Source organism: Buteo buteo, chromosome 1 (genome assembly GCF_964188355.1).
Source record: "Buteo buteo chromosome 1, bButBut1.hap1.1, whole genome shotgun sequence".
In the NCBI taxonomy this organism is placed as follows: Eukaryota; Metazoa; Chordata; class Aves; order Accipitriformes; family Accipitridae; genus Buteo; species Buteo buteo.
In genome coordinates, this window is record NC_134171.1 from 3,302,178 (window position 1) to 3,327,256 (window position 25,079).

The 25,079-nt window shown below is 47.4% G+C and overlaps 1 protein-coding gene across 7 annotated transcripts in view; it reads right to left on the reverse strand.

The window, feature by feature from the left end:
- PTPRA (protein tyrosine phosphatase receptor type A) overlaps positions 1–25,079 on the reverse strand; it is a 129,505-nt gene that overhangs the window by 14,149 nt on the left and 90,277 nt on the right. For all 7 annotated transcript variants that reach the window (XM_075045840.1, XM_075046106.1, XM_075046012.1 and 4 more), the window contains 6 exons: positions 15,720–15,798; positions 14,925–15,287; positions 12,106–12,123; positions 4,933–5,017; positions 3,520–3,593; positions 523–659 (listed from right to left, as the gene is read on the reverse strand). In XM_075045840.1, coding sequence (XP_074901941.1) covers positions 523–659; positions 3,520–3,593; positions 4,933–5,017; positions 12,106–12,123; positions 14,925–15,287; positions 15,720–15,798 — 756 coding nt within the window. The remainder of the gene's footprint in view (positions 1–522; positions 660–3,519; positions 3,594–4,932; positions 5,018–12,105; positions 12,124–14,924; positions 15,288–15,719; positions 15,799–25,079) is intronic.

The following is a 25,079-nucleotide window of genomic DNA, read 5'->3' on the forward strand; positions in this document are numbered from 1 at the left end:
GCCATGAGGATCGGGAGGAGGGAGGCAGCGCTTGGGAGGAAACCAGCAAGCAGGGAAGCTCTGGAACACCCCAAAATGTCCAGGATACCTTCTGAACCCAGAAAAACATAACGCCATAGCACCACTTGCTAGAAAACTTCTGCTTTCTGTAGTGAATGTGAGGGGCAGTGGCTTGCCCACCACCACAGCAGATTTAGGACAAGAATCAGTCCTCCCACCTTGCAGCCCTTTGAGAAACCTGAGGACCAGGCAGACCACCACTGCCTCTGTGAAGCTCCCAGATAAGCTCTTCTGAAGCACAGCATCTGGCACTGGTACCATTATTTTATTGACTCAGCTACCCCCTGGCATGATGTGCCGTCCCCAAGCTAGGTACCACTGCACACTGCAGCTCCTCTCTGATGTACCAGCTGTTTTGTCCCAGCCCTACGAAGTGAGGCCAGGTTTTTACCTGCTGTGCATTGTAAGCCCAATGCCGAGAGCAGCCTGCAGGATTTAAGGGCAAGAAGTGAAGACACTCACATTGAACTCCTCCCGAAAGAGCTTGTTGTCATCTGCCATCCGGCGGTTGATCTCCTCTTCCAGCTTATCAACAGGCAGAGGTGGGTATTTACGGTTGGTGCTGGGGGAGCGGGCAAGCAGTGGCATGCTCTGAGGCTCTGCAATGACACCCATGCATCAGAGGTGCCCACCCAGCCGCTCCCTGTGCCCAGCACTCACCCATGCCCAGGTGGGCACAGAGACCTCACACACATCCACTTTTAGGGCCACCTTGCATCCTCACTATCCCCAAATTTTCATAGAATCATGGCACGGTTTGGGTTGGAAGGGACCTTAAAGATCATCTAATGCAACGCCCCTGCCATAGGCAGGGTCATCTTCCAGAAGATCAGGTTTGCTCAAAGCCCCATCCAACTTGACACTTCCTGGCCTTTTGCTCTTCCTATGGACTGTGCACAAAAATTTGGGGATGCTGTGATAACATGAAACTCTTTCAGCACCCTGTGGTTGAGTGTTACGTTATCATAGAGGCACGATAGGATAATGAGGACCAAGTCTAACAACCTGAGCCAATGCTATAGGCCTGGGGAAGAGTGGCTGGAAAGCTGCCCCGTGGAAAAGGACGTGGGGGTGTTGGTCAACAGCCAGCTGAATATGAGCCAGCAGTGTGCCCAGGTGGCCCAGAAGGCCAACAGCATCCTGGCTTGTATCAGAAATAGCGTGGCCAGCAGGACTAGGGCAGGGATCATCCCTCTGTATTCAGCACTGGTGAGGCCACACTTCGAATACTGTGTTCAGTTTTGGGCCCCTCACTACAGGAAAGACATTGAGGTGCTGGAGTGTGTCCAGAGAAGAGCAACGAAGCTGGTGAAGGGTCTGGAGCACAAGTCTTATGGGGAATGGCTGAGGGAACTGGGGTTGTTTAGCCTGGAGAAAAGGAGGCTGAGGGGAGACCAACAACCTAAAAGGAGGTTGTTGCAAGGTGGGGATCAGTCTCTTCTCCCAAGTAACTAGCAACAAGACAAGAGGGAACGGCCTCAAGTTGTGCCAGGGAAGTTTTACATTGGACATTAGGAAAAATTTCTTCAGCGAAAGGGTCATCAAGCATCAGCACAGGCTGCCCGGGGAAGTGGTGGAGTCACCATCCCTGGAGGTATTTAAAAGACGTGTAGGTGTGGTGCTTAGGGACAGGGTTTAGTGGTGGACTTGGCAGTGTTAGGTTAACAGTTGGACTTGATGATCTTAAGGGTCTTTTCCAACCTAAATGATTCTATGACTCTATAATAACGTGAAACTCTTCCGGCACCCTGGGATCAACCATTACGCTATCAGAGTCAGGACAGGACAATGAGGACCAAGTCATCTATACTGGGGGATGAAGACCAGCTTGCTTTGAATTTGGACTTCACCCTCACTCACATGGAAAGTCCGGCACCATCACCGTGACATAACTCCCAGGTGAACACAGCAAAGGTAGCTGTTGCTTGTGGTTCCTTAGTGAAGCCAAGAAAGGCCACGCGAGGGTTATACCAACACAAATGATGGTTTATGAAGTTCACACCTTCGTTTACAGCAATGTAAAATGGGTAGGGAAGGTCTCAGCTGCCAACGTGAAAAAAAAAGGTGCTGATTTTCAGTTAGTGCTTGCTCCAAAGGTGTTTCGTTTATGTGGAAGGAGCTCAGAAAAAGGATCTGAACTGAGTTTAAGAGGTGGTGGTTCCTCTTCAGCTCTTACTTTGGTGCCCACATATGGATGGAGATGCCCAACTTCAGACCCTCAACAGGCAGCTCTGGCTCAAAGCCAGAAAACAAGACAAGTTCAGGGACAGAAGAGTTTAGACATTACGGCAGGCTTGCACAAGACTTTAAAATTACATTTATGCATCTTTAAGAGCTCCAAAAAGGTTTTTATAAAGGAAAAACAATGTATTCCCTGCTTTCTCTCAGAAATGTTAGTGGTGCCTATAGTCAGTGTGAAGATCTAAGTTTTAATCAGCTGTCATCCTAATTTGAAAGGGTAGAAGGATATTTAATTATTTCCCAAAGATGTGTCTTTTCAAAAAAGATTCTTATTTGAGTCAAAGAGATATTGTGAAAACTCAAGAGGAACTATGAGTAGTTAGGTGTTGGAAGTGATCGCCCATTTTAATATCAACCACTTGAGGGCAAACATTTTGTTGCTGGAATGAAAGTTGGGAAATACATTTTCTTTCTATAAAAGTTTGTCAAAATCATGGAAAACAGAGAAAGTTCAGAACAAGAAACAAATAAAAATGTAAATTAAAAAATATTTTCCTACAAAAATATGAGGCGGGAGAACAAAGCCTGCCGAGTCCCCAAGCGCTGCCATTGCACTGGGTTCAGGCTGTGACAGTGCTGCATCCATGGGCTTTCCCAGGCTTTTACAGAGGCCTGTCTTCTGGTGTATATAGTTGTATTATTCTGGTGTATTTCTATTTATTCTGGTGTATAATATTTATATTATTCACACCAGGAATAATATAAATACATACTCAGGACCGCCTTCATAAGCCCTTCCAAGACCACACTCAAACAGAACACAATCTTCATTTTCCTTTTTACACATTTCCAGCAAATCACCTCCCCAAACCAGTATTCAGCAAGTGTTTTCCAAAAGATGCCACTGGGTATTACGTTGTCTACATGCCTGTCAAGTTGCATGTGTCTTACTGCTGTGTTGGAAGGGGAAAGGCACTGCATGGTCAGCAGACCAACCTGGGTAGCTCTGTGCTGCCCAGAGAGCTGCCCTGGAGGGCATAAACCAACCCTGCTTTTGCCACTTCAAGGGTTTTATGACATTTTTGTAATTTTTACAATTTTTAGGAGAATTACTGGTTATTTCACTAGCTAACTTTGGCTGATTCCAAGTAAGGGAAAAAACCCCAAACTAAAATACTCCATTGTTATTCTGAAGAATGTATGCATTGACCCCTTTTGATCTGAACAAAGCTTATTCCAGCATTTTTGCTCCCCGTGTCGCACTGATGCGGGCCTCACCTGCATCGTCCGTCCGGCCATTGGACAATCGAAAGGAGTTGGAGTGACTCCCTGCTTGCTTGTATTTCTTGAACCTACCAAAGACAAGGGAATGGAGAACATCAATAGATACCCACCAAGAAGCCCGGGTTACCTTCTGGATGACAGACGCAGCCATGAAAGGTGTTCCACACTTTCTTATGGCTTGATGAATTAGCTGGTGGGTCCAAGAGGCTATGGGACCTCTAAAATATTGCCTACGGGCATAACTTTTAACTGACCACATCTGGAAAGGCTGTAGGAGATCAGAGCAAGGTGAAAGCCAGGAGGAGAAGCTTTATGTCTGCTTTTTATGGAGGACACCCCAAGGAGTTCCTGCTCCATGGGCTTATTCAGCAAAGAACATAAACCCCAGGTTGATCTGTCCTGCAGCAAAGCCCTTCTCCATGTGCTTTTAACTTGAAACAGATGCTTATGTTCCGTTTGCCTGATGCTAAGGGTTTTGCTGAGTCACTGGGCAGACGGTGGTGAACAGAAACCCTTTTTTCAAGGGCTGGAAGCTAGGTGGAGAGGACTCAAACTCTGCTGCTGCCGAACTCCAGAGGCAAAACCCTCATCAGGTTCACTGCTGCGAGGGCAGGCCTGGAGCCAGGATACGAAGGGAATTTTTCCACTGCTAAGGAAATTGTTTGTTTGGTTGGTTTTTTTTACTTATTTAATCACCAAAATGGTGAATGAATTAAAATGTTTACTGCAGGTGACTAAACACCCTCTTCTAGCTGAGCAGATACGCACTCAGGAGCTGGGAATGCTACATTTTGAGCAGCCCAGATGCTTGCATTTTTTAAAAATGGACCCAAGGCGGCTTTGTTATGTTGTAGTTCCAGGTACAGCATCACCTAACACTCCCAACAAGCTCTGGTCATATGCCACCTCGCAGCGGAAGATGCACAGGTATGATGTACAGGTCTGGTACCCAAGGCAGAGCTTGGCTCTGGATTTTGGATCACATTTGATATCAGGATGGGAATCAAGGAATAACACACTCCATTATACATGCAAAGTACTTTCTGGCTCAAGCACTCTGTTCAGCTTCCCTGGATTACTCAGTCCAGCACCCTGAGCCTTGCAAGGGAACCTTACCTGCTTTTTAACTGCACTGATAGGACTTTGGTTTAATCTACCCTACTAAATATGACATTTTCAGTAGCAGAACAGGCATTACCCCACATGAGGATCAGCTTTATAGAGAAAGGAATAAGCAACATTTACTAGATAGCTCCAAACATAATTTTCATTATCCTTACAGGTTTCTTTTCAAAACATCGGCTGTGTCAGCCTTTAGCTTAGGGAACAGCACAAAAGGCTTATTCCTGTTCATTCAGTAATTAATTTCTGTCAAATAGGGGAAGTCAGCATTAAAGCATTTCTTACCTTAACATGTACAGCACAATAATAATAAATACTATGACTAGAAGGGAAGACAGGGCCACCATCACAGCTATAATTGGAGTCTCATCTGCAATAGGAAAAGAAAGGTATGGTTATCAACATCGAAAACATCCAGCACCATCATTTAACAGGGCAGAGCTCTACAATTTCTGCTTGCAAAATACTGCTGCTGCTGCTGCTGCTGCTGCTGCTGCTGCTGCTGCTGCTGCTGCTACTACTACTACTACTACTGATATAGTAATAAAAGTATTGAGTAAGGTTACATTTCTCCAGTCTGACAGTGAAGACAGATACATGATCTAAGCGAGCATGATGTATCTCAGATACTCTGAGGTTAGAATAAAACCTGTAACCACTATTCAAAGCACCTTAGTCTTCTCTAAGAGTTGTTCACTGTGAAACTGCGACCTTGCAGATGAAAATAGCGATTGAGAAAGTTGTGAGTGGGCTATCTTAGGGGTTCTTCTGCACAATTGAATGTGCCCATGGTGGCCCACCAGCCACCAGTAGAAGTTCCTGCTCTATCACCTGGGGACCTACAAAGTTTTCTGCCTGAGACATAAGGATCCATATGAGAAGTTTCTAAACAAACAGGTCCATGAGTTTGGTATAACGGGATAAGGAACCTTATGTCAAAATAGGTGAAAACTGTGGCCTTTGTAACATCCCATAGACACTTTTTTTGTAAAACCGTCACGGTTTTGCTTCCAGTTCCTTTTCAAATAGGACAAGAGGGCAATGCTTCATGCTGCATCTGGGCTCTGAACACCTTCAGGCTGAGGTTTGCTGGAGAGGTTCAGGCCTACTGAGCTACTTATCATCTGTCTGGCTCATCGCAAAGAAGTGGCTCCTGCTGGGACTTCTTTCACAGAATCATAGAATAATTTGGGTTGGAAGGGACTTCCAAAGATCATCTAGTCCAACCCCCATTCTTTCCTCCCTGGAAATATTGAGTTTAGAGAGGAGGTGATGTTAGACAACCCATTGTGCAGGCTCTGCACCACAAGGCCACCAAGTATGAACTAATTTGGCTCGCTTCATTGTTCACTCCCTTGCAGACGCTTCTCAAGGGCAGGCACCGTGCAATTTGCTTGCAAACACACTTAGATTAGCCACATCTGAAACATTCCCATCCTTTGGGACCCACAACAGATATTTTTTTTTTTTAAAATAAGCTATTTGTAACTTGGCCTGGAGGTCAGCGAAACAGTGGTCGGTGCAAGGAAATTACCCAGATGGGGCTGGAAGCCAAGCAACGCTAACCAGATAGGCAAATGGCCCCGAAGGGCATTTTTCCAGATAAATGTGGATGCTAGTGATGCCAGCTGGGGGTATTTTCATTTTCCATCAGCTCGCTCAATTTGTATGGACCACAGCACTGTGTCTACATGCCTCAGCCCCCTGAGACTGCAGGGCATGACCTCTCTTTTCACCTTCTGTGCATCCATTTCCCTGCCAGGGCAGATTCCTGCTCCATGTGTCTCAGCAATTTCAGCCAGCAGATTTTCTTAGGTGGGATTTATTTGTCCATCTCTGACTACTGAGCTACCAAGGGGCACTCTGGTTATATTTCTGCATTTGTCCCTCTGTGGCCGTGAGGTCTAGAAATGTTATTCCAATCAAAACATACGATTTTTGTCTAATGATTTGAAGGCAATGACCTGGTATGGCAAATAAAAACACGAAACCCTCCTGGTCTTGTACATCTTTGTTCTTTCCATCTACTGTCCTCATGTGTCGACATGTCCCCCAGCCCAGCAGCAAAAAGCAAGGAATTTATTGGGACACATTTCTGCCTCCTGCACGCTTGATAGCTGTTTGAGCCTTAGCATTACCCGTGAGGCTTTCCAAAAGCAAGACTAGGAAGGCAAAGCAACCACAGAGCGTCTTAGCCCAACCACCGCCAGCCCTTGCCTCTCTAGCGTGCTTCTCATTAAGACCTCCGACCATAACCATCATCACCATCCCGGCTGGAGGAGGGGAAGGTGACAAAGCCCGCAGCGCTATGCCCCCACTACGCATCGTTGGACCATTTCTCCCGCCTTGGCTGCAGTTAAGCTCAGCCTAACCGGTGCTGAGCTGGGCAGGGGCTGCTGTGGCAGCGCTGGTTGGCAGGAGACATGATTTACGGGCAGGGGTTTCCGCAGGGGTGCCTCTGGCAGCAGGATGCAGGGAGCCTGGGAGGTTGGTTTTTTGTTTTTTGGTTGGTTTTTTTTTTTTTTTTTTTCAGCTGTTCTTTCGACACATCTGGCTGGATGAGTTAGAGCTTTTCCACCGCGGCTGCTAACCACCGGCGTGCTGCCTGGCCCACCCAGCAAACCCCAGGCAGGAAACAAGCTGGAGGGTCCCCAGCCGGTTCCTCCTTCCCCAGCCAGCCCTGGAGAGCAATGCCAACCCCCCCTGCAGCTCCATTCCCGCTCGAGCCTCGGCCCCAGGGTCTTCACGCTTGCAATTTGCTTGGAGAAGGGACAAGGACTCAACCCATTGCTTCCACAGACCTACAGTGCTGGAGCACCCACACTGTGATGCTTCAATCTTGTCCTAGCACCTCTGAGGAGCCAGCAAACCATCTTCTGATGCTTGAGATCACATCTCCAACTGTAGGTAGAGGTGCTATATAGTGGTCTCTAGGCTGTCCCCTATATATCATGCAGACCCAGGCACAACCACCCAGCAGAGAGGGACAGGGCTAAGCAGCCCTCCTTGCTCATCACTGTCAATGCCTGCCCACAAAAAGTGAGTCAAATTGAGAAGGCAAGAAACTATAGGATCATGAGCAAAAAAAAAATGAGGGTAAAAGAAACAGAAGCAAAGACATAGGATCAGTATTTCTTAAATAAAACCCCCAGAACATGAGATGCCGATCTGGAAAAGCATGTCCTGCAAAATGGTCGCAGAGGAGGAGCAGAGCAGAAGCAAGAGTTAAATCCTATCTCTGAGATCCCAAGTAGGGTTTAAATCACAGGCCAGCTATGTTCCCTGCAAACATCGCAAAGAGCCTGCAGGAAGAGATCCATGATGCAACCTTTATTTGTTTTCCTGCAATATTTTCTTCCCAGTTGTATTTGGGAGGTGGAAGAAGAAGCCACCCCAGACACCACAGCTCAGGATAAACCAGCGAGCGTATTCACAAAATACCTTAAATTACTCCCTTGGGACAGTGTCGCATTCATGCACATGCTTTGATCGGGACAAGGCCAGACTGCTGTTGTACGCCGCTCGGCACAGCGGTCCTCTGGCCCCATCTCCTACAAGGTGCTACCACGGCAGTGAGCAGTGTTGGGAGAGGTATGCAATGAGCAGAGCACTGCTTCAAAGCCAGAGGATCCTCCTGAGCTCCAGGTCTCTCTCTGCTTTCTGTCCACCCTGGTGGGATATGGATGCATTATTGCAACCCATCCATAGGGAAATGGGAGAGGGTTCATTGCCTGCTTTCTTCAAACCATGCCTGGATGCATTTCTGGAAGGTAGGCATGGCCCTTTCTGTGCCTATGTGAACCTCATGCAGTTCAACAAGGCCAAGTGCAAGGTCCTGCACATGGGTCGGGGCAACCCCCAGTATCAGTACGGACTGGGGGATGAAGGGACTGAGAGCAGCCCTTCTGAGAAGGACTGGGGGATACTGGTGGATGAAGAATTGGACATGAGTCAGCAGTGTGTGCTCGCAGCCCAGAAAGCCAACCATATCCTGGGCTGCAACCAAAGCAGGGTGTCCAGCAGGTCAAGGGAGGGGATTCTGCCCCTCTGCTCCGCTCTGGTGAGACCCCACCTGCAGTTCTGTGTCCAGCTCTGGGGTCCTCAGCACAGGAGAGACATGGATGTGTTGGAGCAGGTCCAGAGGAGGCCATGAAGATGATCAGGGGCTGGAGCACCTCTCCTATGAACAAAGGCTTAGAGAGGTTGGATTTTTCTGCCTGGAGAAGAGAAGGCTCTGGGGAGACCTTACTGTGGCCTTTCAATACTTAAAGGTGGCTTATAAGAAAGATGGAGAGAGACTTGTCACCAGGGCCTGTAGCGACAGGACAAGGGGCAATGGTTTTAAACTGAAAGAGGGTCGGTTGAAGCTGGGCATAAGGAACAAACATCTTAATGTGAGGGTGGTGAAACCCTGGCACAGGTTGCCCAGAGAGGTGGTCAATGCCCCATCCCTGGAAACATTCAAGGCCAGGCTGGACGGGGCTCTGAGCAACCTGGTCTAGCGAAGGATGTCCCTGCCCATTGCAGGGGGGTTGGACTAGATGATCTGTGAAGGACCCTTCCAACCCAAACCATGCCAGGATTCTACAGTGCAGCCATCAGATGATCCCTTCAGGAGGTGGCACATCAGGAGGCATTAGTGTCTCTCCAGCCAAGTGGTTTTCTGCTTACTGAAATGACTGCTTTATCTGTTACACCAACTCCAGGCACTGAGCAGAAGAAAGCAAGGCACTTATCTCCACTGCCCCACTGGGAAGGGATCTGTCTTGCTGATACATCCTCATGGCTGTCTCAGACGCAGAGCTTGAGCCTGGAGCATGGCATCACCCCTTGAACAGGTAAAATCATAAATATTTGTGCAGCTTTACTCTCTTTACCCTGGGGAAAGCAGGCAAGACTTTTCAGTGAGCCTGACAAGGACACCTGGGTCAGCCTCTCCCTTCAAGGTTTGCGAAGGATTAAACCATCTCTTGTAGCACAAAAAGAGCTTACAGATGCCTTAAAAGGCCACAGTTGCTAAAAGGGGATGGGAAGGACTTGCAGAATCTGCAAGAGTTGGGTGCTGCTGGGAAAGGCAAACCACTAATTCCCATCAGTCTGACTTCAGGAAAAAACCTTTCTAACCAGAAATCAGAAGACCAAGGCAAGCAGAGCCACCTGCAAACATCCTTCCATGCTGCTCAGCACCGATGCCGCAGCACGTGCAGCTCCAGCACTCAACAGCCCCAAAGCTTGCAGAGATCTCTTCTGCTGATGCTGTTTTGGGAGGGGGGTGGAAATAAAAGGACTACTTGCTTCCTGCAAGAGTCATAAATAATAGTTGTCAAAGTGTGCCTCCTGTCTGAGATACACCACTGGGAATGGTTTCACGCGACAGTATGAGTTCAAGCCATAAGGCAGAAGATTTTCACTAATTCAGATAAATTCACTTCTGTGCTCCTCATCTTCAAAACAACCCTCAATCAAGAATTTGTTAGGAAAGCTTTTAGTTTTGGGATATCGTTGTGAAGGTTATTACTGTAACTTTCCTGGTAAGAAAACTACCTATTTCTCCTCTTTCCAACGTTAGAGATTAAAAATCTTCCAGCAGTTCCCAGGGGACACACATCTGAAATGAGACCAGATGTGTTCCCATGGCTCACCTCACTGTAAACCATCACTCAACATTCTCCTGAGATTTAATGAAAAACTCCAACACAAGCTCAAAGGCCTTCAGCTCTGAGCAGAGCTTATCTTGTCCTGGTTAGTCCTGCAGAAATCAGTGTACCTGGATTTAATCTGCTAGAGTTTCACAGTTCTGTCTAACCTTAAGAGGGTTTAGTGGCAAAGCCCCCTTAATCTAGCAGAGACTCACCTTTTAAATGGAAAAGCCACATAAGCTGATGGGAGGGTGGCTCTTGCTGTAATCTGCATCAATTTTCTCCATTATGTGATATATTTTATATAAGATGTGATATATTCTACATTTGATGTGATATATTCTATAGTGGTTAGGGGGTATAATTTGGGAAAGATGTATTTAGGTCAGAAAGAAACACATTAGCTAACCCTGTGTCTAACTAATCCCACATCTAGATGCAAGAACAAATCAAAACAATTTTCTGTATCCTTTACACATCCAGAAATTATTAAAATATCAGAGAAAATTGTTTCCTGGAATAAATCAGGATAGAGGCACTGACTGTAACTCCATCATCTTAAAGCAGGAGAAGAATGACCTGCAGAGACAGAATGAGTGCCTTTAGAGTCACTGGGAAAACAACACATCCCCTACATAACCCAAGCCAAGTTTTACCAACAGCTGTACTTAATGGCAACAGCGGCCCCTCCACTTCTTGCTGTCACAGTTTTGCTCCCAGTGCTGCTTCCTGGTGTCGGGGAGCCAGGAATTGTGACCAATCCCCCTATAATAATCCTCCAAGTCACAGGACATGGACAATATTAATTATTTTACTAGTATTAATGTTAATATTAGCAATATTCATATTGATATTGTTAGGAAGTCAGATTTTTCCCCATTTTTCATTTCTTTGCTCTCAGGAGCAGGGATGAACAACGGCAGAGAGATCACAAAATCAGACCTAAGCCATGCCAGATCCAAGGGAATTACACTGAACATGTCTACAGCAGCTTAACCATTATTTTAAACGAATTCACTCTGACCTGCATCCCTTTTATTTCCTCTGTGCAAATATGTATTGACAGTAACAATCGCAGAGCACCTGTCTCTTCCTCTATACCATCAGCAGGACAGTGTGAGCTTGGCACACCAAGCAGCATAAAGTGGATTGCCGTGGAGTTTACAAAGCTGAAACACCCATCAGAACAATGATGAAAACACACAGAGGAAGCTTGTTTCTATAGGTGGCAAGGAGTCCAGCTGCACCTCCGCTCTACCTGCTCCTATACTGCCAAAGCAATGAGTAATTGCAGATATTCTGGTAGTGATGCCAGTTCTTAGAACTAAGAGATGGAAACATGCGCCTAAGTGCTATTATATTACATGAAATGGCTTTGTGCTACTGCTTGCCAACAGAATTAAGGAGAATAATAATCATTCACATCCTTTGCAGAATTGGTCCAGATCAAATAGGGTAAGTCACAGTCAATAAAGACAATTCATAAGCAAAGAAAGAAGGAAATTTCCTGAATGGCTTCTTAGACTTTGGTCTTCCAACTCTAAGGATGGTAATACTGGTATTTTCAGAGCATGCAGCAGGAACTCTTTGCATCTAATAGGACACGTACAAATTGGTACAGGATTGTTTATCTCTAAAAAGAAGAGCTCAACACAAATTAAGATAGCACGGTGTCACTAGCTCTTCTAAAGAGCTTGATAGGCTTTGTAAAAGCAATTTTGGAAGTGTGTCATAAGGAGCGCTTTCTAATAGCAGAATACTTCTTGAAATGTTTTTACTGAGGGCTTGACTAAAGAGCAATGAAATATAAAATTCTTACCTCTTCTGTCAGAGTTACCTGCAGAAAAAGAAAACAAAAGTCTCTTAGCAACAAAGAAATATATATTTTAATAAGTCAGGAAGGATCAAAGACCAAGACAGTAACAAATTTAGTAACTCTCATCATCTTCTTGTAAATCCTTCATTTAAAACACCAGCTACAAAGCCAGGATGTTAAACTGAATTTCAGCCTTCACTTAGTAGCAAGGAAAAAGGAACAAAAAGCAACTTTTTATCAGCAAAGCAGGGAGCTGAAGCCAAGCTATAACACTGATAAAAACACAACTACCGCTCTTAATCGATAATACAGTCTGTTCAACCCTATAACCAGCAAGTCACTAGTGTAATTCATTAGCACTTAAATATTAAGAGATAACACTCGTGCATAATTTTAAAAGAGCGGCTGAGCCAAGAGTTCAATTAAGAGCAGCTGGGCTCAAGGATGGGGACGATGAGCATCCAAGGAAAGCCTCTCCCCGCTATTTTGGATGTCTCGTCTAGAGGAAGCCACAACAAACCTGTGCCAACGAGAGCACAGCCCAGCTCTCCTGCTGCAATGCTGCCGGCACAGGCAACCTGCACCCCTGTTTTACGTGTGAAGAGCTGCAGCATGGGGTTGAGGACAATCTTGGTAGGTTTGGAGAAGCAGGAACTGCCTGTACAACATGTAATTCATGCGGTGCCTTCTGCCCTTGTCCCTCTCTTGAGCACCACTTAATTCTTTCATGACTGATATCCAAATATCCCATTGAGACTAATGGCAAGGGTAGCCCTAAAACTAATTTTGCTCCTTGACAAATTACTTGAAATAAAGAGAGAATCGGGTTTGGTCATTTGTTCTCAGGACTGACATCAAGTGAGAAGCCACATCTGGCCTTGATGGTGCAATGGCCAATGTGTCATACCAAACACCACGGGAGTTCACCAAAACCAGTAACCCAAGTCACAGAAAAAGCAGCAAAGACAAAAATTATAAATTCAGTTCCCTGCTAGCAGACATCATATTACAAAATCCAGATTTTAGCAGTACTTAAGGCTTTTGCCTCCATCACTCCCATTCAAAGGCTACGTTTATTCTGAACTTGCACTGTGCATGTATCTAAGGTTACTCTGGACTCCTTCACTCTGCAAAAAAGCCTTGAGGAGTTGTGTTTGAAAGGAAGCTGGATGAGCTCAGGAATGGCAGGATGCTAAGAAAGTTGGGTTGCAAACTTCCTTCAGCCACATCCCTTCCTATGTTGGTAGCAAAGACAACTTCACTGCAGCTTCATGGGCTGTGGTTTCCAAAGACGCCCAGAGGAAGAGGGCACACACTGACTGTGACACTGATATGAAGAGGGGTTTAGATACCCAACACCCAATATCCCTTGAGAAATTTATTAAGGAATGTACACTTGATATCTCCCTGCATTAACTCCAGTATTATCTTCTTTCAGTCTTTTCTACCCCACCACCAAGTTACCCATCCTGTTTTTCCACTAAATCCTTCACTGCCAAGGCTTTCACCATAAGCTCTAGTGGGCACTGCTATATAACTGTTGTAAGTAGTATCAAAGCTGGGTCTCAAACGATGCAGCAATGGACAAACCATGGCTGAAGAGTCACAGATCAGCTAAGATTTCTGGTCCCCTCAGCCTCTTTTTGCCTGATTTTTGCTCTTAACCTACATTAAGCAGCCAAACTACATTCTTAGGGGCCACTTTTATGATGTGCCAAGAGGGGAATGACAGCAGGATGGCAATAGAGACAACTCCTGCTCATCTAGACATTTCAAAGATTAAAGTAGTCCAAGTAATGGGGAAAAAAATGATAATGTAAGCATAGAATCACAGAACGGTTTGGGTTGGAAGGGACCTTCAAAGATCATCTAGTCCAACCCTCCAGCCATGGGCAGGGACATCCTTCAGTAGATCAGGTTGCTCAAAGCCCCATCTAACCTGGCCCTGAACACTTCCAGGAACAGGGCATCCACCCCATCATCGGATGTGCCAGCAAATGCAAGACTAAGATATCCAGCATGTGGAATACTCTGCTCAGTAAGGTCTCACAGCATTTCTCCTGGTGCTCATCATGGTGGAGAGAGAGCACCTTCAGATGGTTTATCAAATTATGTGTGGCTTGTGTCTGCAAGCAGTTTAGCAGCCATCAGGTGGAGCATACAGATTACCCTACCAGATGGGCCAGCACCATCCTACCACATCATCCTGCATCCCCAGCTTGGCTAATCTTGGATAATGAACCAACTTACCAGCCTTCCCCAGGTGCTGGTTCTCAACCCTGGTTGGCCACCTCTAGTCTAAATCTTACATCTTTTGGGACAGGAACTGCCTTGCTGTGTGTGTGCTTGTAGTGCCAAAAAGCATGGCTTGAGCCCATGGTGGCTACCAAAATACAAATAAATGTAGCAACACTCTGGATAACCCAAGCTCTGCAGCTGAGCAGCAACCCGGAGTGATTTATTGCTATTGCCTACAAAGACCCGTTACGGATCAACTTTTCAGCCAGCACCTGGAAGCTGTGCAGTACTAGCCCCGTTTCACACTCCGGAAACCACAAAAAGTGATGAAATTCATCTGTGACAAAAGTGGAACGAGATCCTAGGGTTTCTGGTGCCCCAGCATCTTGGCAAGAAGCCCAAAACTTTGGTAGGATAAATCTTTTCTGATCTTGTCAGTTCAGGGAGTTACATTGTTTTGTATCACCATGGAATTTGCCCCAGTACCGTCTCATTCCCTTTTGTTCAGCAAAACAAAAGAAGAGCAAACTAAAAAACCCAGAGACAGGGTGGCCTGGAGAAGAAGAGGTGAAGGAGATGCCTACCATTGTGGGAAGCAGAAGAGGTCTCTTGTGTCGTCACCGTCGCACTGAAATTCCTCTCCGTCGTCTCCGCTTCTGTGCTGGGGAGAGCGGTGCGTGGAGTAGATGGCGTCATGCTGGGTAGCAGGGAGGTGGCTGGGGGCACGGGCACAGTTGTCCGCAGGGTGGAGGAGTTGAAGCTGACAGTGGTAGTGTTGGGGGACATCCTGGTGGCTGTGGTTGTAGGTGGCTTTGACGCCATGGTAGAAACAGTCACTGGAGTGCTAACGTTGAGGCTGTTTGCGCTTGTCGTAGCCCCATCTTCAGGACCTGCTGTAGGAGCTTTGGTGGGGCTCCTGGGGGAGGTGGGCACTGTCGTGGGTGGCTCTGCGAGAGGAGAAAGCACAAGGGAACCTCCATGAGATGCCTTTCTGCAACACTGGAAGGTTTAGATGCTAGAGATTCTTGTGACTGTAATTACAAGGACAAAACAGCCAAAAAATCCTGAGTCCAGGACAAGGAATGCTTTGCACAGCATGGTGATGCACACCCTATAAAAGCTGGTAACTTGAATACATATTATGATATCGAGGAGGTATAAAGATTAGAGCCCCTGTGAGAGAGGATCAATATTTGCTAGAGGCAAAACCTGCTGGTCCCATTTATGAGCACCTGCAGCCCATCACCCTCTTTCTGACACTTCACATTACAGTTAAGTGGAGGGCAGAAGGGGTAAGTCACCGAGCACGTGAGCACTTACTCCTTTGATCCTAAAGATGACTTAGGGCCAAAAGAGAGGAGACAACAAGCATAGTTTACCTGTCGTAACGTTGTTAGCACCTACGCTTATCAGGCCACTTCCGAGCAAAAGGAGAAAGAACCACAAATCCATGTTGACCTGGGAAAGAGAACAAAGGACAGTTATTTAAACCCTCATGCAACATCAACCCAAAATAATTCAAACTGGGGATGCCACTGTGAATCTTGTGTGTGTAGAGCTGGAAAGGAGGAGTGAATGTGTGGCTGGAGTCCCTGCAGGCATGTGGATAGGAAGGATTTATTGATATGTTCATGCGTTCCCAATGGGAGGGTGCATGGAGAGATGCCAGTCTGGTGGACCAGCGAAGGCGACCAGAGATGAAGCAGGGAATGAGCAAACTGTGGGAGACCACAAGAGAAATGAGATATGAACCCGAGCACTAAAGATAAGTACCTGGTCTTAAAGGAAATTAATAATGTGTTCATGTAACAGTCTGCAAATAAGCGTACTTTGAGCAAACTAAAATACAATACATATGAAGTCCATGGCAAGGAGCCTTGATCCAAAATGCCCAGGACCTGGAGGCAGGGAAGATAGGAGAGGTCAGCTCCTCCTGCGGGCAGTGCCCAGCAGATCCCTGCCAGCTCGCTGAAGCCCCTGCCTGTTACTGGGTGTGGGCAGAACACACGCAGAAGGCCAGGCTCAGCTCCATTCAAACCCCATCAGATTCCCTGCACGTGCGGATGAAACAAATACCCGTAAATATTAATCCAAGGTCATCTGCAAGTACAGGCTGCACATTCGTTGTTTCTGTTTGTTTCTTCCCAGGAAATGTCCTGCAAAATTACAGGACGATGACATCAGTAAAGTTGTTTCCCCCATGCTTTCTCCCCCAGCCCTTTTAAATACAAGGTTTTTATGGCGATATCTTTCCTCTGTAGACCTCAAAAAGCTCCTGAGAAATGGGTATCGTCACCTCCTCCCAAACAGATATGGATCCAGAGGCTCAGGCAAACGACAGCGAGATGTGAGACATCATCATCCTGGCCAGAAGAAAGCCCAAAGCTGCCAAGCCCCAGACCAGCACACAGCCCTGGGGCCTCACAAGGACGGGCCAGCATCTCACATCTGCTACAAGTCCAGAGAGGGCTCGGAGACACCTCTGCTACATGCCATTGACCGACAGCTGCCGTACAACTCTCTCCTGTTCTTCAGGTTTTTGTCACATGTCCAGTTGCATCTTCAGTATCTCCTGGGAGAAGGCTGCGAGATCTCGCTGCCAAGTCAACTCAACAGGCTGCCAAGAAAGGGTTTTATTCCTGATACGCGGTCTAAGCCTCCCCCTCTTAAATACATCTTGTGTTGTTTGTTCTTGTTCTATTTATTTAAATCTGCTTCAATCTAGACCCATCCCAAACTCCGGGCAAAAGGACAACACTGAAGTCATCAACACGCTGGAAACGATATCAGAAACACAAGATCCTCCCCACCCAGGAGTATCCTCACACCAGCACCACCCACTTACATGTTTTTCCTCCCCCCCGAAAGAAAACCTGGCAAAAGTCAAGCTTACTCAGTGACCAAAAGGTCAGACAAACCCTGAACCAGAAGGAAACCAAGCTCCAGAGATAAGAGTTTTCCTTCGGCTCCCTCCACGGCCAGTCCTGGGGCAGGGCTTTCTCCAAGGGGTCCCACTGGTGCAAGCAGCCAACTTTCCAGAGGGTTTCATCACTGGTTAAAATATCTGTCTGGACAAATTTGAACTGATTCAGTCCTCCTGCCACTGGTAAGAGCAGGACTGGTCCTGCAATGCCTCCCTGAAGCTCTGCTCCAGGCTGGGATGTCTGGAAAACCCACAACTGGTAGGTTTTTGATGGCATGCTCCACTCTTGGTGCTCGTTGAGGCCACTCAACAAGCAATTGCACTCTGGAGCTGAGTTGGTCCTAAGCCAAAGAGGTTTTCCACCCCTCCAGTGAGGAAAGGGAGCTCGTGTCCTCCCCGTGCTTAATTGCAACTGGGAAGCACACGAAGCTGCACCACGAGCAAGAATGAAAGCAACTCGCTGCAGGAGACAGATCCTTCTAGCATCCCACTGTGGAAACCCACAGAAATAGGGTGCTCTTTGTGATCAGACCCACATGCAAAGGCAGAAGGAACGTAAGCCCACGCTGAATCTCCAAACGAACTTAGCAGCAGCACTGAGATGCTCCTGAAACCTCACAGGGACTGATGAAGGTGCTAAGGTCTCACCATCACAACTGCTTCCCTTGCTGGGAACCCATCGCTACCACAACAAGAAAACAGTAACAAGGTAAAGGAAAAGACCTGGCTCTTCTGCAAACACTACTAGGGAAAAAAGTGACTGTTTGCTGTGTTTTGATGAATATTTGTATAGAAACGCCATTCTTGCAGGTGGATGTGGCTTCTTTACTCTCCGCCCCCACTCCATTTCTCAAAATGAGAGTTCCCATTCATTTGGGATCCTGTTCATTTGGGATCCTCTTCATTTGGGATTCCTGTTCATTTGGGGTCCTGTTCATTCGGGGTTCCCACAGCTATGCCAGTGCTAGCTCCACAGTAGCAGTTTGACCCAAGGGCAGACAAACCAGTTGCTAATGAGGATGCTCCCTCTGCACTGGCATCCTACTGGCTCCTCATGCTGAGATCTTGCTCCTCAACACCTTGCCCATAATTAACCGATCATTGGAAAACCATATAGATATTAATCTCTTCCAAGCCTTTCTTAATGGCTTCAGGGATCTTTTGAGCTGGCTGCTCCAGCTCTTGCAGCACACCTCAAATACCAGGGGGAATGACAATTTGTTCATGGTCACTCAGCAAAAGGGTGGCAGAGCTGGGACTGGACCCCAGAGGACCTGGTTCCTCTCCTCTCTGTGGTCCTGGGAGTCCTTTTGAGAAAGTTAAGGAAGGAAAGACCTACGGGTTAGCCCATACTGACCCCACACACACTCCCTAAGGCCAACAGCCAAATGTCCCGTTGGCCCCTGAAGCTCTTTTCTCCCATCCTCAACATATTTTCCCTTGGTATCAAAAGCAGGACATGGAGGGTGGGTGGAAAGAAGTAAAAGCTGTAAATTCCCTCTTCTTTCTGCCCTCCGTTATGGGGAAGTAACCCACATACAATAAAAGAGCTTGGTTCTATCTCCACAACCACGATTGCTATATGGACGAGAGCTACAGGTGATTCATGGACCAGCCATGGGTACCAGCTGCAAAACCCCTTTGGGATGGAGGGATGATCATAGAATCATAGAATCATTTAGGTTGGAAAAGACCCTTAAAAGCATTGAGTCCAAACATCAATGCAGGTCTCTCCTTTGCTGAGCCAGCAGCACAGCTCCGATGCCCTGGAATTACATCAGTGGGCAGGCAGCTGCCTGCCTTTAAAACCCCCTTGATATTACATTTAATAAGTTCATTGATCCTTGAGCAGATTGCATTAGGAGGAAAGGGTTGGCAAGGGGAGAGAATACTGAGTTTCCCCAAGCCTTGCCCCATTTTCATGAAGAAAGCTGGATGCAGGCAGTCTGTGCAGATCCTGAGTTTTTATGGTTTTATTACTGTGAATGTCAAAAGAAACAGGACGCCGGGCAGCCCCCCAAGAGCATCACGGCTTGCTGTGCAGATCATTACACAAAAATCCCGGGAGCTGCTCCTGTGACCGGCAATCAGCTGCCAGCGCCGCTTTATCACCTTAAAACCGGATCCAGAGCAGAGAGCGAGCAAAAGAGCCCTGCACAAGGGGAGGGCTGTGCCAGCCCAGCTCCCGGCTCCCAGCCCCTGCTATTAAACACTCCCTATTCCCAAATGCAGTATAAATAAGTGCCAGCGGTACGCCGTTACCCACTTCTTAACATAAAAGGCCTCGAGAGTCCTACCCCAAAGCTGGAGAAACCCGAGTCTCCCTTCCCCCTCGGCTCCCTCCCTGCTGGTTTCGGAAACAGAGAGGAAATACTTGTAATGTTATCAACATAAACACAGCTCTTGGCCGGCTGCAACATCCTGCGAGCTCTGCAGAAAAACACCCTGACGTCACGGCGCCGGCTCTGCCGAGGAGAAAGAAACCGGCTTCGGCACCGCTGCCCCGCGGGTTGGGATGCTCAGCATTGCATCTTTGTTTTAAACCTTCCTTTTCAAAAATCAGGGTTAGAAACCTGAACAACCGCTACTGGTGTTTTCAGCAATATTTTATAAATATATATATTTATATATTTTTATATATAAATATATTTATATATAGCGCATATGCACTGTGGTCTCCCGTACACCGCTCGAGAGCTTCCTATAGGAAAGGCTAGGTTTTAGACTGCAGGACGTATGTTTTAAAATAAGTGGATCTTGTCAAGATGACTGATGCTGGGGGGCGGGGAAGGAAATAATCTCTTTATAAAGTAATAAGTGGCTCAAAAACGGTCCTTGCGTGTGATGCTGCTGTAGGGGGGTTTGGCTGCAGGACCACCTCCCCGTGCTTCCAGAAAGCAGAGAATTAGTATTTAGTGCTGCAGAAACTGCCCAGATCCTATCCGGATACAGCCGTCCACAATCAAAGGCAGGATTTACCCCCACCTCTGACATATTCCTAATTCCTGGAAAATGAGGCAATCTTTTTCTATGTGCAAGGAGGAGACATGACCTGAATTCTACCCGGCTTTCTGGGACCCCAGAAAGCTGTTGCTGTCAGTAGGATGCTAAAATGTAGCGGCTCAACCGAGACCACCCGACTGCCTTGTGGTGGCCCCAACCGCAGTGAAAAATAAAAAAAATTGTTCAGTTTTCTTCTTTTTTTTGGCAGGGAAGAGGGCAAAACTAGGAGCAAGGTTAGCATTTGCACTGGTTAGCTCTTTGAAGCAGCTCACAGTAGGACAAGAACAAGCATGAGCATAAAGAAAGGGGAAAAAGGTCTTTTTTTTTTTTTCTTTTCGGTGGCAGCAAGCCATCTGCATGGCTCAGTCACCCTGGAAAACAAACCTGCCATTCCCTCTCCCCCTCCCTGCTCCTTTAAATCCCATTGTGGTTTTGCAGCCTCTCACTGGAGCTGTGATCCGCAGCAGAGGAGAGCTGCCCACGGGCTCATCCGATGGCAGAACAATTGTGCCGGCACCGAGTTCCCCTTCCCCATAACCCCAAACCTCTCCTGTTAGGATGAGATGCAAAGGATGTAAAAATAATGATCAGGATGAGCCCCGCTGCTGGGAGCTCCGCACCGAAAAGCAAAGCCTAGTCCCCTACAAGAAATCACCCAGGGGGCCAAATGTCTTGCGGGGGCTCCTTACGCCATGCATTGATGTCTTCTCTTCGTTAACACCGTGCAACGAGCTGCTTCGGCTCCGAACCGCGCTGGGATGGCTAAGGGCTGCAGTGAGCTCGCCATCGCAGGGAGAGGAACCGTTGAGTTTAGGGAGGGAAAAGGGTTTTGTTGCACTAATACGCAGTGACTAATTCCTTGCATGTGTCTCTGAAGCTGAAACGAGGCCTTTGATGTGTCACTGAACATTATTCCCCCACCCCACCCTCTGCTTTTCCACTCTTCAACAGAAAAGATGAATCACAGCAACCATTCACCCCTTCTGAAAATCCACTTCATTTTCTTTTTTTTTCTTTTTTTTTAGCTTTTAAGTAAACAGGCAGCCTCCACATGAGCGACAGCCGCTGTATTGAATGGCGCATGAGGAGGAGGCAAGCCTGTGGTAAGGGCTTGGGGTTTTGCTTTCTCCACCTGCCCAACCTTCAACAAATTGCCACTTTCCTGCACCTCGATATTCGCTCAAGGCATGGTTTGGGTTGGAAGGGACCTTCAAAGATCATCTAGTCCAATCCCCCTGCCATGGGCAGGGGCACCTTCCACTAGATCAGGTTGCTCAAAGCGCCATCCAACCTGGCCTTGAACACTGCCAGGGATGGGGCAGCCACAACTTCTCTGGGCAACCTGGTCCAGTGTCTCACCAGTCTCATCAAAAGATACTTCTTCATTACGTTCAACCTCAACCTACCCTCTTGCAATTTAAAACCGCTGCCCCTTGTCCTGTCACTTCAGGCCCTGGTAAAAAGTCCCTCTCTGTCTTTCTTATAGGCCCCCTTTAAGTACTGAAAGGCTGCAATAAAGTCTCCTGGAGCCTTCTCTTCTCCAGGCTGAACAACCCCAACTCTCTCAGCCTTTCTCCATAGAAGAGGTGTTCCAGCCCTCTGACCATTTTCGTGGCTCTCAGTCCAACAGGTGAACGCACAGTCCTCTTTCAAAGAGCAACATCATCATACGTGCATGGAGGGAACCCGATCCTACTTCCACCTGGCTTTCAGGGCATCCAGAAATATCTAACACTGTTAGGATGATGTTAAAAACTGCTGGCCTGAACCAGGATCGGTCTTTCACATGGATGTAATCTTTACTGAGATGCTAGTCTATCCCATGCTGATCACACGGGCTCTCATAGCACACACTGGCAGCAGCAAAGCGCATGAAACCATCGTGGGTGGATGTAGAGAGAATCAGGTGTTCACCAGCCAGAACTTGGAAGGAGGTTCCCCAAGCTCCCTTCCCACCTCTGCCACCAAAAACAGGAAATCCCTGTGCTTCAGCCTGACCTACCACAAAAAGGCTCCCAGACTGGCTTTTTTCACTCTGTAAGTGAAAGACACAGGTTTAATTCATTCAGAAATATTTGCAAGGACCTTTGAGACCACAGTTAATTATAACTTACTGTGTCCAGTCCTGTTTAACATCTTCGTTAATGATCTGGATGATGGGACAGAGTGCACCCTCAGCAAATTTGCTGATGACACCAAACTGGTGTCCGACTTAGAAGAGTGGCTGATACTCCTGAGGGTCGTGCTGCCATCCAGAGGGACCTCACCAGGCTGGAGAAATGGGCCACCAGGAACCTCATGAAGTTCAACAGGGAGAAGTGCAAAGTCCTGCCCCTGGGGAGGAACAACCCCAGGCACCAGTGTGTGCTGGGGGCCACCCAGCCGGAAAACAGCTTGGCAGGAAGGGCCCTGGGGGTCCTGGTGGACACCAAACTGAACGTGAGCCAGAAACGTGCCCTTGCCGCAAAGGCGGCCAGTGGTGTCCTGGGCTCCGTTAGACAAAATATTGCCAGCAGGTCGAGGGAGGTGATCCTGGTGCTCTACGCAGCACTGGTGAGGCCACACCTGGAGCACTGTGTGCAGCGCTGGGCTCCCCAGTACAAGAGAGATGTGGGCATACTGGAGAGAGTCCAGCAAAGGGACTGGAGCATCTCTGCTGGGAGGAAAGGCTGAGAGAGCTGGGACTGTTCAGCCTGGAGAAGAGAAGGCTCAGGGGGGTCTCATCAATGTCTATAAATACCTGAAGGGAAGATGCAAAGAGGACGGAGCCACGCTCTTCCCAGTGGTGCCCACTGACAGGACAAGGGGCAGTGGGCACACACTGAAACACAGGAGGGTCCCTCTGAACCTCAGGAAACAGATTTTGAGTGTGAGGGTGACCGAGCACTGGCACAGGTTGTCCAGGCAGGTTGTGGAGTCTCCATCCTTGGAGATATTAAAAATCTGTCTGGACACAGTTCTGGGCAACCAGCTCTAGAGGAGTAGGGAGGTTGGACCAGATGACTTCCAGAGGTCCCTTCCACCCTCAATCACTCTGTGATTCTGTGATTCTCTAACTTACTGTCCTGCAAACATCTCAGAAGGCAAACCTGCTCGAATTTAAGCTCATAATGGAGTAAGATAACATCGAGCACTGGAAGGAGAACCCTACAGTGTGCAGGATGTATTTCGGGATCTCACCAGTGCCCCTCCATCTCTATGCTGGTGTTCAGTGAACAAGCACCAGTTACTGCACACCATGATGGCCCTTTGCCAGGTATCAGACAACCTTTATGCCTAGGAGCCATTGATGAAGAGTCAAAAGCTGCTCAGAGGAAATGAGCCCATTATAGCGTCTTCTAAAGGAGCTTGGAGCATCTCAAGACTGATAAGCAAGACTCCTAGTAGAGCCTTCAGACTAGGCAATTGTTATCCCAGTTAGGAGACAGGAAAACTAAACTGATGAGGTTTTAAGCAAAAAAACAGAGACAAACACCAACGAATGTGGATGCTTAAGTAATCCAGACATGAAATAGTTCAGGCTCCTAAAGATACGCAGAACTGTTAACAGTGGGTATCTGTCCTCTGTAACTGCGGGACATCAGAACTTAGTTTTCTGTAGTGCCTTACTTTTAGGAAAGAAATCTCTCTCTCTCTGTTTAAAAACATGCAAGTACTAACATCGAGCCTAGAGACTCTATGGTCTCATGCTAAAAATACAGAAGGAAAAGCCAGGAGATGTAGCCTCCATCCATGGCTATGCCAGGGACAGATCAGTGGCACGTCTAAGACCAAGGCACTTGATGATCTCCAGCCCTTGCCCATTGAGCTGCACAGACAGGTACTCCTGGCCACACCGCTGGCACAATGATCAGAGTCAATGAGCAGTCTGGAAGCTTCCCTGAGTGCCTCGGAGGGGAAGAGCTACAAATACATCCAATTATTTTCCTAGTAATAGTTTTCCTAATAACTCTTATAATTAGGATGGGTTTAATGTGCCCTCAGCCACTCTTTTCTGCCGACGCCGCGGCTGTCTGATTGTGGGAGCACGTGCCAGTCGCTCTTGCACCTCTCACCATGTGCAGAAAAAAACACAGGATGGGTTGGGGAATAAATTGTGGAGGGAGACAGAAGAGGATGAGGACCTTCTTGGACCTGTAGCAATGGAGAACGACCAGCTGGAGAGGGTTTTCTAAAGGACACGGCATCAAGGAACATCAAGGCGGGACAGGTAAAAGACAAGAGAAGGTGAAGTTCTAAGAAAAAGGAGAGCAGTGAGCTAAGCCCAAGGGAGCTGCCAGGTCAGGGAGGATGAAGATGAAGGACCGACTCTGAGCCTTGACCAGGAGGAAGGTGCTGGGGATGGAGGGTTTCGCTGCAGGCCAGGCTGGTAAGGGATGGTGGGGTGGAAGGAGCTGCATTGCAAAGGGGAGAGGGAGGTGAGACTTCCTTCTGGGGTAATTAAAACAGATCTGCCGAAGCAACACCCCCAGAGCTTGCAAAAAACCCTAGCTAGTATGAGACCAAAACCCATGGCCTCCTGGTGTGCTTCCCCCCGCAGGATGGGCATTGCAGCTGCAATGTGGTGCTGGGAAGCAGAGAGTGACTGCCCGAAAGGCTCGAGTGAAGCTGGTTCATCTCACTATTCAAAATAATGAATTAATAAATAAATAAAAAAATCCCCAAATGTCAAGTCATACAGGAATATATTTCTCTAAATATTCCATTTAGGGTGGCCCCTTCTTTGTCCCAGGCATCATTTGTAACATGTACAAAGAAAACATGAGTGCAGTTCACATACCAGCTACAAAAAGGACCGGTTGCTTTTGATTGA